A 14,739-nucleotide genomic window follows, 5' to 3' on the forward strand; every position below is an offset into this window, starting at 1 on the left:
AGTTCTGGGCCTACTTTATCTTGGAGTCTATAAGGAAATGGGGGAAGCCACACTTGATGGGTTGGTTGATATTTTTGACCTCAACCAGGATGGTTCCTGAGATATTGGAGGTTCGTTTGTGTGGTTTATTTAAAAAAGGAGAATCAGACCCTGGGAGGTATAAGCCGGTGAGCTGAACTTCAAGTGTATGGATAGTATTGGACAGTATTGTAAATTTTGGTGAGTTAAGTGATGGGGCTCATAAATGGAAGATGTCATTTGATGTGGAGAGGTTCTGTGTTATAAACATGAGGCTCGGTAGCTCAAGCCTTGTCTACTCCATGCATGGTCTCCATTGTCCAGAGTAGGAAAGGGGAGTGAGAGTAACCAGTGACCAGTCACTAAAGGTCCACAAGCAATGTGCAGGAGCTACAGGGACAGCAGTAGGGCTCCAGGAGGTAGTGCTAGGACAATAAAGCACAAAACTAAGAGCAACGTACTTCGGTTACATAAGGGTTTGGGTCTAGCTTTGGTCTGTTGATGAGTCTAGAGAGGAAGACAGCAAGGATGATACTTAGATCTCAGTTAACAAGTTACGGGTATTGATTGCAGAGAAATGTAGGCCCAGGAATGATTGAGTTTTTAATATTTTGAAAAGGTTGGATTATGCAGCTTTGATAAGATATTTCAAATGGATTGTGATGGTCGGGACTGCGGGGGCTTGGGAAGGGGGGTGGTTATAAATTGCACTCACAAAGAGTCGGGTTGGATACCAGGAAGTATTTCGTTTCTCAGAGGGCTGTCACCATCTGGAACATCCATGGGTACGTTACAGTCCTTTAAGGAAGGACTTAAGTTCCTGAGACAAGGGGACATTGGGGTGTATTGGAGGTGCTTTTCCTTCGTTTCTCACAGGCTTTTTGGAAGGACAATATGACAAAATGAGCAGTTTAAGTTGCTGGTTTAACATTCTGGGATTGTTCTCCTTAGAGCAGAGAAGGTTAAGAGGAGATCTGATAGAGGTGTTCAAAATCATGAAGGGTTTTGATAGAGTAAATAAGGAGAAACTGTTTCCACTGGCAGAAGGGTCGGTAACCAGAGGACACAGATTTAAGATAATTGGCAAAAGAGCCAGAGGTGAGATGAGGAGAAATTTTTTACGCAGCGAGTTGTAATAATCTGGAATGCGCTGCCTGAAAGGGCGGTGGAAGCAGATTCAATAGTAACTTTCAAAAGGGAATTGGATAAATACTTGAAAAGGAAAAATTTGCAGGGCTATGGGGAAAGAGCAGGGGAATGGGACTAATTGGATAGCTCGTTCAAAGAGCCGGCATGGACACGGTGGGCCAAATGGCCTTTTTCTTTGCTGTGTGCTTCTATGATTCGTCCCAGGGTTAGAGGGACAGGGACATCCTGGCACATTCATCCAAAAAGTACAGCAAATGGGGTCACATGACCATGTTAGGTTTGGAAGGTGGGGTTGAGATCAAAAGTCTTATTTCTTGGTCTGTAAATTTTCTATATTCTTCTGTTCAATGTCCCTAATGAGATTTTTGTACATTGTTTTGTTGCTAAAACTCCTGTACTGAGGCGTGTACTCAACTAAACTGCCAGTCAGCTTTCCAAATAATGGGCTGCAGGATATGGTTACAGTGACTCACAAAAACTCCATGTTATCCCATGGGATTATCCACAGGTATTACCCACAAGGCTAGACAATGAGACAGCAGTGGGCCAGGGGTGTTAAGGAAGAATAAATGTAGAACAGTTAAAAACAAAATGGGGCTGGTGCCAACCCTATATAAACATGGCCATTTTACTGGGATGTGTTGTGAGGCCTAACACATTCATGCTTTCAGTACAGCCTGTTCCAGGCAATGAATATTTTGATGGCCTACTAGATGTTGGACCAGCTCTCACCTTTCTCACTCGGCTTTGTTTGAAAGGACCTGAAGAGGTGCTGACAGAATTGATTGGGAATGTCTTCTGCATCCAGGTAGATCTTCATGAGTGTTCTGAATCCTTCAAAGTCTATGTGCTGCGAACAGAAAAAAGAGAAATCAGTGGAAATAGGTAAAACCTGCTTACTTTAACGGTCCTAAACCTCCTTTGGGAGCTGCAGAGTCGGGCTGCTCTGGGGGGAGGTCCTTCCTGGGCTAGAGGTGGCATGGCACCTCTCCGACTTTCCGGGCCTATGTCGGGACGGGCACTGCTCTTGCCCCCGAGTTTGGTAATGACGTCGTCATAGGATTTGGGGCGGGGGCTACATTGGTGGGCGGGGGTTCCACCCCATCGACAGAGCAGGCCTAGAATTTCAGGCCTCTCAGCAGCAGTCAGATTTCAGATCTCCGTCTCCAGGCACAAACCTTGGGTAGGCCAGACCGATTCAAATGACTTGAACACAGAAACACAAGTGGGTTCAGGTCAGGCAGAGTGCACTTGGACCCAAGCAAGAGTGGGGGAGAGGTGTGGGAGAGAGGAAAATCAGCCCCAATAAGTTCCTCCACCTCTCTCTCTTCCTTTAAGACCTTCTGTATAACCCACCTCTTTGACCAAACTTATGGTCAGGCCTAAGTGAGGCGTACAGTCGTTTGTGGTTATGTTTTAAAAAGCCGGTGACAGTGAAGCTGTCGGATTGTCGTAAAAACCCAACTGGTTCACCAATGGAAACCTGCCGTCCTTACCCGGTCTGGGCCTAGACATGGCTCCAGTCCCCACATCAATGTGGTTGACTCTTAACTGCCCTCTGAAGTGGCCTAGCAAACCATTCAGTTCCACCACCACCGTCTCAGGGCAACTAGGTTATAGGCAAGAAATGTCAGCCTTTCCAGTGGCGCCTACATCCTGAGAAGGAATAATTTTTTAAAACATCTCCTTCTTTGCCTGATTGTGAAGCGCCTTGGGACTTTTTCAATGGTAAATCTAAATACAAGTTCATAGAATCATAGATGGTTACAGCACAGAAGGAGGCCGTTCAGCCCATCGTACCTGTGCTGGCTCTTTGTAAGAGCAATCCAGTTAGTCCCGTTCCCTGCTCTTTCTCTATAGCCCTGCAAATTTTTTCCCTTGAAGTATTTATCCAATTCCTTTTTGAAGGTTACTATTGAATCTGCTTCCACCGCCCTTTCAGGCAGTGCATTCCAGATCAGAACTACTCGCTGAGTAAAAAAGCTTTCCCTCACATCGCCTTTGGTTCTTTTGCCAATAGAAGTTGTTGTAGGTTGGGTGATGGAGGTCACGCATTAATAGCACAGCGCCCCAATGACTCAGTGGGTAAATGCACTGCCAAGTTTGGTGCTCAGCCATACAGATCAGGAGGCTCCAGCATTCAATCTCTGCCCTGTGCTGAGTCTCACTTGGGGCAGGAGTTGGACTTCTGGAGGAGGGGAGAAGGAATCAGCCAAGGTTCCTGCTTTTGATTGTATCCAGTGACCTGAGTTGGGCGTCGAGTAAGTACAGGATTGGGCTTCACTGTGATGTAATTCCCAGTCGAATAGCCCACTGAGACTCACTATTCAGGCTCATACATCAATAGTAGCTGCTTGGATGAGCTACAAGAGGGCCCCAGTACCCATGGAAGTATTTCCTAGAGAAAGTAAATCAAAAGAAGAATCTCTACTCGGGAAATTTGATCCATTCTGTATTTCCTCTAAATTCTATCTTCTTTATTAATGACTGACCAATCCCAGCTGAGTATTGATTCTCGTGTGACCTAACTCAGCAGCGCTGCTGGAACCAATCACCATCATTCACAGCATCCCATAATTCAATGGTGTGCACTGCTCCTTCTCTTATCGGGTGTGGAGGCCTGAGGGCTGAGGGCTGAGGCCTGAGGGTTGAGGGTTGAGGGCTGAGGCCTGAGGGCTGAGGGCTGAGGCCTGAGGCCTGCAACTTGCCCAAAGTGCCTGGCATGCCTCCATGCGGCCGGCCAGCATGAGTACCCGTGATGATCGTAGCGAGCAGTTGCCATTTGAGCCCAGACTGGCTGCGAGTGTTTGTAGGCCTCACCTGTTCTGTACTGTATTTGGATAGTTGGCCATTCCCGTCAAACTCGCCCAGAACATCTTTCACCTTTTTTGTGGAATCTGTAAAAATAAATCATTTTTTCTAGTGAGAAGCGAAGACATTTAAAGAGGTTTTCAAGGGGGAGGAGGGGGGAGTAAATTGAACCTTTCAAAAGTAGAAATGCTATCGTTTCCAAACAATGACACCTGAACCCACTGACGTTAATTAAAGGACTGATTCCCCGATCAGACACTCCCAGCGAGGAGTGGTCATCGCAGGGAGCGTTAGTTGGGAAATCATGTTGATGGATAGAAAGTCTGGGGCTCCGGCAAATTCCCAACCAGCGCTCCCGGTGAGCGTCACTCCTTGCTGGGAGCGACTGATTGGGGAATCAGCTCTTATTTGTTAGAGTAGCAGAGAACAATCCCAGAAATCTCCGACTACCCCTTTACAGGGAAAATGTTGAAGGGAAGTAGGAGGGGGAGGGGGGCAGAGCCAGGGGTGGGGGCTCCCTCGGGAGTTCCCGCTCCCATGGCTCAGTCAGGATCCCGAGTATCTCTGGAGGCTCACATGCCAAGTGATTTGAGACGTAGCAGCTTCCAGATGGCCGATAGTGGGGCCCGAGCAGATGGGGCCCAAGGCAGGGTGCAGCCTGGAACCCTGAAGAGAGGGAGGATCTTCTTATAAACTTTGTCAATTGGCTCCCCTTACATAAGGGTCCAAGAGGCACGTGGCTGGAGATGGCACTGAGAGGGGGGTGGATAAGCCTGGGCAACCACCCTCCCCCATGGTGGGCAGATACCATGTTTTACGGGCGCGTGGGGCAGGCAGACGCTGGAGATGCATCCGTAGTGGTGCCCTGGAGGAGGGCACCAGAGGAATGTGTGATCCCGGCAATTACTGGGGGCGAGTCCCAAGCGATTTCAGGACCGCCCTGTGCTCAGTCTGGAAGCCAACATTTCGAAGAGGGCTGGGGACATGCTGCAGACGGTGTCCTGAGAGTTTACCAACCCTTACACCAATGACAGGCCTGAGCATGACAGCAGGGAATCTGCACTACTGCCGCTGGACAGGTGGAGAATCACCTCAGGAAGTGATTTTAATGAGTCAGCTCCAGAGGCCACATGGCCACTGATGATTGGTAATGGCAGCAGTTGAGCAGTACAATTTGTTTACATTGTTTAGAAACATTAGGAACAGGAGGAGGCCATTCAGCCCCTCGGGCCTGTTCCGCCATTCAATTAGATCATGGCTGATCTGTACCTCAATTCCATATCCCTTGATCCCCTTACCCAACAAAAATCTACTGACCTCAGTCTTGAAAGCTCCAATTGACCCCCAGCATCCACAGCCTTTTAGGGGAGAGAGTTCCAGATTCCCACTCCCCTTTGTGTGAAAAGTGCTTCCTGATTTAACTCCTGAATGGCCGAGCTCTAATTTTAAGATTATTCCCCTTTGTCCTGGATTCCCCCACCAGAGGAAATCATTTCTCTCTCTCTCCTCTATCGAATCCCTTAATCATTTTAAACACCTCAATTAGATCACCCCTTAACCTTCTAAACTCAAGGGACTACAAGCCTAGTTTGGTCTGTATGGGCCTTTCACTCCACCAGGGAAGGTCCATGGCTGAAACCAGTGAATTGGCACCGTGACAATGAAACAGCTGAGCAGCCTTGTTCCTCAGTCTGACTTGAGAGGAAATAGAGCCAGAGACTGTGCCCACTAACTGGTTCAGTGACTGATCCATTAATGACATGTCCAAGGGTGGATTGCAGGACTGGATGAAACTGTTCTGCCATGTACAAAGGGACCTGGGTGTCCTTGTACACCAGTCACTGAAAGCAAACATGCAGGTGCAGCAAGCAGTTAGGAAGGCAAATGGTATGTTGGCCTTCATTGCAAGAGGATTTGAGTACAGGAGCAAGGATGTCTTACTGCAGTTATACAGGGCCTTGGTGAGACCACATCTGGAGTATTGTGTGCAGTTTTGGTCTCCTTACCTAGGAAAGGATATACTTGCCATGGAGGGAGTGCAACGAAGGTTCACCAGACTGATTCCTGGGATGGCAGGACTGTCGAATGAGGAGAGATTGGGCCGACTCGGCCTGTATTCACTCGAGTTTAGAAAAATGAGAGGGAATCTCATTGAAACATATAAAATTCTGACAGGGCTAGACAGACTGGATGTAGGGAGGATGTTCCCCCTGGCTGGGGGGTCCAGAACGAGGGGTCACAGTCTCAGGATACGGGGTAGGACATTTAGGACTGAGATGAGGAGAAATTTCTTCACTCAGAGGGTGGTGAACCTGTGGAATTCTCTACCACAGAAGGCTGTGGAGGCCAAGTCACTGAATATATTTAAGAAGGAGCTAGATAGATTTCTGGACAAAAAAGGCATCAAGGGGTATGGGGAGAGAGTGGGAATATGGTATTGAGATAGAGGATCAGCCATGATCATATTGAATGGCGGAGCAGGCTCGAAGGGCCGAATGGCCTACAACTGCTCCTATTTTCAATGTTTCTATGGTGCCTGTGGACAGCCGTTTAATCCAGCACCGGAGGCTGTGTGCGCTTGTTTTAAAATCGCTGTTTACATCCTTTTTGGACTTGGGGCCTCTGCCCCCTCCAATTCGCCATGGATGGTCTGCACAGGGTGGACATGAGACCATTGTTGTGGAACCTTCCCCAGTCAAAAGGCATGAGCGCTTCTGCCTCCAACACTGCGATGTTCTCAGCTGTCACTCCCAGTGCAGTACTGAGAGAGTGCTGCACTGACAGAGGTGCCGTCTTTCAGATGAGACGTTAAACCGAGGCCCACTCTGCCCTCTTGGGTGGACGTAAAAGATTCGCATGGCACTATTTCAAAGAAGAGCAGGGGAGTTCTCCTGGTGTCCTGGCCAATATTTATCCTGTTGGCCAGGGGCTGCAGAAGGTAACATGAGACGTCAGCTGCTGATACACACAGGCAGGAACGACTTTTGAACTGAAGTAACCTGAGTTCAGTCACTGGCCTGAGCTGGCTGGAACCGGTTTGAATTAACCAAGTTTTGTGAAAGACAAAGGAGATGTGATAAGACAAGTCCTTATTTAGAAAAGGAGTAATGAGGTAATGCTACCTAAGTCCTTAGGACCGAGCCAATGAGGAGAAGACACAGACTAGGCGAGCAAGCCTAAACCAACGGGAGAGAGAGACAGCACAGCTTAGAGATAAGATTCGGAATAAGAATGAAGAATCTCTGGCGTGGAGCCAGAGTGAAGACTCCGGAGAACAACCATCGCGGAAGTGGAAGAACCTACGTCAGGGACGTAGAGACGACATCGAAAGAGAGAGAGAACGGAACGCCCGGCCAGCGTCAGATCTCCTTTTCGGGTATTATCCTTTATATTTTGTGACCACTCAGGGAGTGTCAGAGAAACCTAGTGGGTGTGCGTTTAGATCCTAGTTTGGGTATAAAACTGTATAACCTGGTGTAAACTGCATGTCTATATCTAACCAGACGTATAAGCTATATGTATATGATCTAATGACGTGAATAAAGCGAATTGAGAGTTAAGAGAGAATTGACTCTCCTCTTTGTACTAAGCCAATAACCGTAACCGGTGACCTCCGGTCAACAATCCTTCAACCAACATCAGAGATTATCTGGTCATTAGCTCATCGCTGTTTGTGGGACCTTGGGTGCACAAATTGGCTGCTGCATTTCCCTACATAACAAAAGTACTTCATTGCCTGTAAAGCACCTTTGGAATGTCCTGAGATCATGGAAGTCTCTATATAAATGCAGATTTATTCGTTTGTTATCGATTAACATCCTTTGCATTGTCCAGATTGTGTATGTCCCAGTATCTCTTCCCTTACATGCACACTGGGCCTACGTACCTCACACTGTCCAACTCTATAATCTCTGTAATCTTCTGTTAATACAAGCAAATTAGGCCTTGCGTACACTGTATCTTCACTAACGCGGATATCTGAGGGGGGAACGAGTGGGTTTGGTGATGGTGGAGCTGGTATTTGTTGCTCAGGCATCTTCTACCCCAGAATTCTCTACCCCAGAGGGCTGTGATGCTCAGTCGTTAAGTATATTCAAGACTGAGATCGATAGATTTTTGGACTCTAAGGGAATCAAGGGATATGGGGATCGGGCGGGGAAAGTGGAGTTGAGGTCGAAGATCAGCCATGATCTGATTGAATGGCGGAGCAGGCTCGAGGGGCCCTATGGCCTATTCCTGCTCCTATTTCTTATGTTCTTCTGTTCAAGGGCATCCATCCCCTGTATACAAGCCTGTTGTTCAGCTTCCTTTGTCACTGTTAGGGTGACGTCTGCTGCTTCTCTCTAATGGTCCATAGGCACCTGGGGCCTTTTCCTCTCTTACCATTAAATGGCAGTGTACAGCTGTAAATAACGGGCAGAATTTGCTGTCAAAATAACAGTGATGCTAACGGCGCTCTCCGTTATTTATGCGCAAATGTTACAGCAACTTCAGGCGAGGGGCAGATGCGCGGTTAAACTCAATATCCAAAAATTGTTGTCCGCGTTACACTGCTCCGCCATTAGCTTCGCCAAAACAGCATCTCGCTGTCTGACTCACCATTGAAATGCATTGAAAATAAGAAATAGGAGCAGGAGTAGGCCATAGGGCCCCTCGAGCCTGCTCCGCCATTCAATCAGATCATGGCTGATCTTCGACCTCAACTCCAGTCAAGTCATTTCAAGTGATAAGTGTGAATTACTGCCAAGCAACCTCTCTGACACTGGAAATTAACGACAAGTGTGGAGTCTCATTCCTTCAGGTTTTAATTGTTGGAGAATTAAAAAGTTTTTACTTTTTCTTTCTGTCTCTTTTTTCTCTCTCTCTTAATTGAATCTTTCTTTCCCTCTCTCTATTTCTCTTTCTGTACCTGATTTGACATTGAATTCATCCACTTCCTTCTCAGTCCTTGCGCTGTTAATTTCACAATCCTTCAATCTGATTGGTTAAGGAGATACACCTTCTCCTTTTCCTTCGACTCCACTCACTTCCTCCAAATAAAAGGTGTCGCTATGGGAACCCGCATGGGTCCCAGTAATACCTGCCTTTTTGTCGAATACGTGGAACATTCCTTGTTCCAGTCCTACTCCGGTCCCCTCCCTCACCTCTTTTTCCGGTACATTGATGACTGTATTGGTGCCGTTTCCTGCTCTTGCCCCGAACTGGGAAATGTCATCAACTTTGCTTCCAATTTCCACCCTTCCCTCGCCTTCACATGGTCCATCTCCGACTCTTCCCTTCCCTTCCTCGACTTCTCCATCTCCATTTTTGTGGATAGGCTGTCAACCAATATCTACTATAAGCCCACTGACTCCCACAGCGACCCTGATTACACTTCCTCCCACCCCGCTTCCTGTAAGGACTCTATTCCCTTCTGCCAGTTTCTCCGTCGCATCTGTTCTGACGATACCACCTCCCGCACCAGTTCTTCTGATATGTCTTCCTTTTTCCTCAACCGAGGATTCCCCTCCACTGTGGTTGACAGGGCCCTCGACCGTGTCCGTCCTATTTCCCGCACTTCTGCCCTCACCCCTTCCCTTCCCTCCCAGAACTATGATAGTGTCCCCCTTGTCCTCACCTTCCACCCCACCAGCCTCCACATTCAACGTATCATTCCCCACCATCTCCAGCGTGATCCCACCACCAAACACATCTTTCCCTCTCCTTCCAGCATTCCGAAGGGACCGCTCCCTCTGCGATAGCCTAGTCCACTCTTCAATCACCCCCAACATCCACTCTCCTCCTCATGGCACCTTCCCATGCGAGCGCAGGAGATGCAACACCTGCCCTTTCACCTCCTCCCTGCCTGCCATCCAGGACCCCAAACACTCCTTCCAGACCAAACAGTTTACTTGTCCTTCTTTCAATTTAGTATACTGTATCCGCTGCACACAATGCGGTCTCCTCTACATTGGGGCGACCAAATGCAGATTGGGTAATCGCTTTGCTGAACACCTCCGCTCTGTCCACAAGCGTGACCCTGACCTGCCGGTCACTTGCCATTTTAATTCCCTTTCCCACTCCTACTCTGACCTCTCTGTCCTCGGCCTTACACTGTTCCAATGAACCTCAACGTAAGCTTGAGGAATAGCACCTCATCTTTCATTTAGGCAATTTACAACCTTCCAGACTCATTGATTTCAATAACTTCAGATCATAACCACTGCTCCCATTTTCTCGGACAGCAAGTGCTGGTAATGGTTCTGCTGTAACCATTTATACCTCCTCGAGACCCATCTGTTGTTTCTTTACTTGCCCCATAACCACCCCCTTTTGCCTTGCACCATCATTTGTCATTTAACCACTCCTGCCCTCCACCCGAACACAGACTTTCCCTTTTGTTCTTCCCCCCCCCCTTCCCCTGGCTCTGCACTTGCTTAAAAACTGTTTAATCTCAGACTTCTTCCAGTTCTGATGAAAGTTCTTCGACCTGAAACGTTAACTCTGTCTCTCTCTCTCTCTCTCCACAGATGCTGCCTGACCCGCTGAGTATTTCCAGCATTTTCTGTTTTTATTAAGGAGATACTTTGTTGCTTGCCCTGTCCACTCAGGTCCCAGGTGTCCTGTTTCCCTCGCTGTGCTGTTACCAGCTCGCACTCTCAGCAACTTAGTGGGAAAAATTGTTTTGAGCTGAAGGTTGCAGGGGGCAATTTTAACTAACGGCAGACACCGTTAGATGCCCTCCTACTGCAAAATCTGGCACAACATCTGCAAAGAAAAGGCCACACAGTGTGTGAGATACACAGGTACTTTCGTCAGCCATGGCTCAATTGGCGACACCCTCACCTTGGAGTCAGAAGGTTGAGGGTTCAAGTCCCACCCGAGACATGAGCTTCTAGGCTGAGACTTCAGGACAGTACTGAGGGAGTGCTGCACTATTGGAGGTGCCGTCTTTCGGATGAGACATGAAACTGAGACGTTTCCTACATTACAACAGTGACTACACTTCAAAAGTACTTCATTGGCTGTAAAGCTTTTTGGGACGTCAAGAGTTCGTGAAAGGTGCTATATAAATGCACGTTCTTTTGTTCCTTCATGTATATGATGGAACCGCTGCCAAAGGAAGTGGTTTCTGAACATGAGCTGTCTCCGTCAGATCAAATCCGCCATGTATATACTGTGGGGTGAATGTGGTGAGACTAGAAGACGGGCACCACAAAGTAACTTTCACAACATTCTTATTCTGCTTGTGGGCGATCACCGATGTTGTGAGAAGTGCCCCACAGACCAGCAGTGGGTATCACTCGGAGTCAGAAGGGCGTTGGTTCAAGTCCCATTCCACAGACTGGAGCACCGAATCCAGGCTGACATTCCCGGTGCAGGACTGAGGGAGTGTTGCACGATCAGATGACATTAAATTGAGGACCTGTCTGTCCTCTCAGGTGGTTGTAAAAGATCCCATGACACTATTTCGAAGAAGAGCAGGGCAGCTCTCCCAATATTTGTCCTGGCCAACATCACGAAAACTGATGATCTGGTCATTATCACCTTGCTGTTTGTGGGACCTTGCTGTGAGCAAATTGGCTGCAGTGTTTCCGACATTACAAAAGTGCAACACTCCAAAAGTACTTAATTGGCTGGAAAGCAATTTGGGACACCTGACAATGTAAAAGGTGAGCAGCATAACATGGTGCACACCACCCCTGAGTACTGCTGGTTGCAGATATGAATCTTTGCTCCTGAGGTAGTCCCGTGCCTCACTTCAGTCGGTCGGTCCCCTTCCCTCACCTCAGTAGGTAGGTCCCCTTCCCTCACCTCAGTAGGTAGGTCCCCTTCCCTCACCTCAGTAGGTAGGTCCCCTTCCCTCACTTCAGTCGGTCGGTCTCCTTCCCTCACTTCAGTCGCTCGGTCCCCTTGCCTCACTTCAGTCGCTCGGTCCCCTTCCCTCACTTCAGTCGGTCGGTCCCCTTCCCTCACTTCAGTCGGTCGGTCCCCTTGCCTCACCTCAGCAGGTCGGTCCCCTTGCCTCACTTCAGTAGGTCGGTCCCCTTGCCTCACCTCAGTAGGTCGGGCCCCTTCCCTCACTTCAGTAGGTCGGTCCCCTTGCCTCACCTCAGTAGGTCGGTCCCCTTGCCTCACCTCAGTAGGTCGGTCCCCTTGCCTCACCTCAGTAGGTCGGTCCCCTTGCCTCACTTCAGTAGGTCGGTCCCCTTCCCTCACTTCAGTCGGTCGGTCCCCTTGCCTCACCTCAGTAGGTAGGTCCCCTTGCCTCACTTCAGTCGGTCGGTCCCCTTCCCTCACCTCAGTAGGTCGGTCCCCTTGCCTCACTTCAGTCGGTCGGTCCCCTTGCCTCACTTCAGTAGGTCGGTCCCCTCCCCTCACCTCAGTAGGTCGGTCCCCTTCCCTCACTTCAGTAGGTCGGTCCCCTTGCCTCACTTCAGTCGGTCGGTCCCCTTGCCTCACTTCAGTAGGTCGGTCCCCTCCCCTCACCTCAGTAGGTCGGTCCCCTTGCCTCACTTCAGTCGGTCGGTCCCCTTGCCTCACCTCAGTATGTAGGTCCCCTTGCCTCACTTCAGTAGGTCGGTCCCCTTGCCTCACTTCAGTCGGTCGGTCCACTTGCCTCACCTCAGTCGGTCGGTCCCCTTGCCTCACTTCAGTATGTAGGTCCCCTTCCCTCACTTCAGTCTGTAGGTCCCCTTCCCTCACTTCAGTCGGTCGGTCCCCTTCCCTCACCTCAGTAGCTCGGTCTCCTTGCCTCACTTCAGTAGCTCGGTCTCCTTCCCTCACCTCAGTCGGTCGGTCTCCTTCCCTCACTTCAGTAGGTCGGTCCCCTTCCCTCACTTCAGTAGCTCGGTCCCCTTCCCTTACTTCAGTCGGTCGGTCCCCTTCCCTCACTTCAGTCGGTCGGTCCCCTTCCCTCACCTCAGTAGCTCGGTCTCCTTGCCTCACTTCAGTAGCTCGGTCTCCTTCCCTCACCTCAGTCGGTCGGTCTCCTTCCCTCACCTCAGTCGGTCGGTCTCCTTCCCTCACTTCAGTAGGTCGGTCCCCTTCCCTCACTTCAGTCTGTAGGTCCCCTTCCCTCACTTCAGTCGGTCGGTCCCCTTCCCTCACCTCAGTAGCTCGGTCCCCTTCCCTCACCTCAGTAGCTCGGTCTCCTTCCCTCACCTCAGTCGGTCGGTCTCCTTCCCTCACTTCAGTCGGTCGGTCTCCTTCCCTCACTTCAGTCGGTCGGTCCCCTTGCCTCACTTCAGTCGGTCTGTCCCCTTCCCTCACTTCAGTCGGTCGGTCCCCTTCCCTCACTTCAGTCGGTCGGTCCCCTTCCCTCACCTCAGTAGGTAGGTCCCCTTCCCTCACCTCAGTCGGTCGGTCCCCTTCCCTCACCTCAGTCGGTCGGTCCCCTTCCCTCACCTCAGTAGGTAGGTCCCCTTCCCTCACCTCAGTAGGTCGGTCCGCTTCCCTCACCTCAGTAGGTCGGTCCCCTTCCCTCACCTCAGTAGGTCGGTCCCCTTCCCTCACCTCAGCAGGTCGGTCCCCTTCCCTCACCTCAGTAGGTCGGTCCCCTTCCCTCACCTCAGTCGGTAGGTCCCCTTCCCTCACCTCAGGAGGTCGGTCCCCTTCCCTCACTTCAGTAGGTCGGTCCCCTTCCCTCACTTCAGTCGGTCGGTCCCCTTGCCTCACCTCAGTAGGTAGGTCCCCTTGCCTCACCTCAGTAGGTCGGTCCCCTTCCCTCACCTCAGTAGGTCGGTCCCCTTGCCTCACCTCAGTAGGTCGGTCCCCTTGCCTCACTTCAGTCGGTAGGTCCCTTGCCTCACTTCAGTAGGTAGGTCCCCTTCCCTCACTTCAATAGGTAGCTCACCTTACCTCACCTCAATAGGTAGGTCCCCTTGCCTCACCTCAGTAGGTAGGTCCACTTGCCCCACTTCAATAGGTAGGTCCCTTTGACTCACCTCAGTAGGTTGGTCCACTTGCCTCACCTCAGTAGTTTGATCCCCTTCCCTCATCTCAGTCGGTAGGTCCCCTTGCCTCACTTCAATCGGTAGGTCCCATGCCTCACTTCAGTAGGTAGGTCCCCTTGCCTCATCTCAATATCTGAGTCCCCTTGCCTCACCTCAATAGGTCGGTCCCCTTGCCTCACTTCAGTAGGTCGGTGCCTTTGTCTCACATCACCAGGTACGTCCCCTTCCTCACTTCAGGAGCTCGGTCCCATTGCCTCACTTCAGTGGATTAGTCCCCTTGCCTCACATCAGCAGGTAGGTCCCCTTCCCTCACTTCATTAGGCAGATCCAATTGCCTCACCTCAGTAGGTAGGTCCCTTGCCTCATTTCAGTCGGTCGGTCCCCTTGCCTCACCTCAGTATGTCGGTCCCCTTGCCTCACTTCAGTAGGTCGGTCCCCTTGCCTCACTTCAGTAGGTCGGTCCCCTTCCCTCACTTCAGTAGGTCGGTCCCCTTGCCTCACCTCAGTATGTCGGTCCCCTTGCCTCACTTCAGTAGGTCGGTCCCCTTGCCTCACCTCAGTATGTCGGTCCCCTTGCCTCACTTCAGTAGGTCGGTCCCCTTGCCTCACCTCAGTCGGTCGGTCCCCTTGCCTCACTTCAGTCGGTCGGTCCCCTTCCCTCACTTCAGTAGGTCGGCCCCCTTCCCTCACCTCAGTATGTCGGTCCCCTTGCCTCACTTCAGTCGGTCGATCCCCTTCCCTCACTTCAGTCGGTCGGTCCCCTTGCCTCACTTCAGTAGGTCGATCCCCTTCCCTCACTTCAGTCGGTCAGTCCCCTTCCCTCACT

General features: G+C 50.4%; 1 protein-coding gene across 1 annotated transcript in view; it reads right to left on the reverse strand.

The window, feature by feature from the left end:
* Positions 1-408: 408 nt before the first annotated feature.
* LOC137306897 (diacylglycerol kinase beta-like) overlaps positions 409-14,739 on the reverse strand; it is a 35,993-nt gene continuing 21,662 nt past the window's right edge. Inside the window, exons 3-5 of the mRNA XM_067976284.1 lie at positions 3,988-4,064; positions 1,900-2,017; positions 409-443 (exon numbers count right to left, since the gene is read on the reverse strand). Coding sequence (XP_067832385.1) covers positions 409-443; positions 1,900-2,017; positions 3,988-4,064 — 230 coding nt within the window. The remainder of the gene's footprint in view (positions 444-1,899; positions 2,018-3,987; positions 4,065-14,739) is intronic.

The sequence above is a fragment of the Heptranchias perlo genome, chromosome X (assembly GCF_035084215.1).
Source record: "Heptranchias perlo isolate sHepPer1 chromosome X, sHepPer1.hap1, whole genome shotgun sequence".
Taxonomy (NCBI): Eukaryota; Metazoa; Chordata; class Chondrichthyes; order Hexanchiformes; family Hexanchidae; genus Heptranchias; species Heptranchias perlo.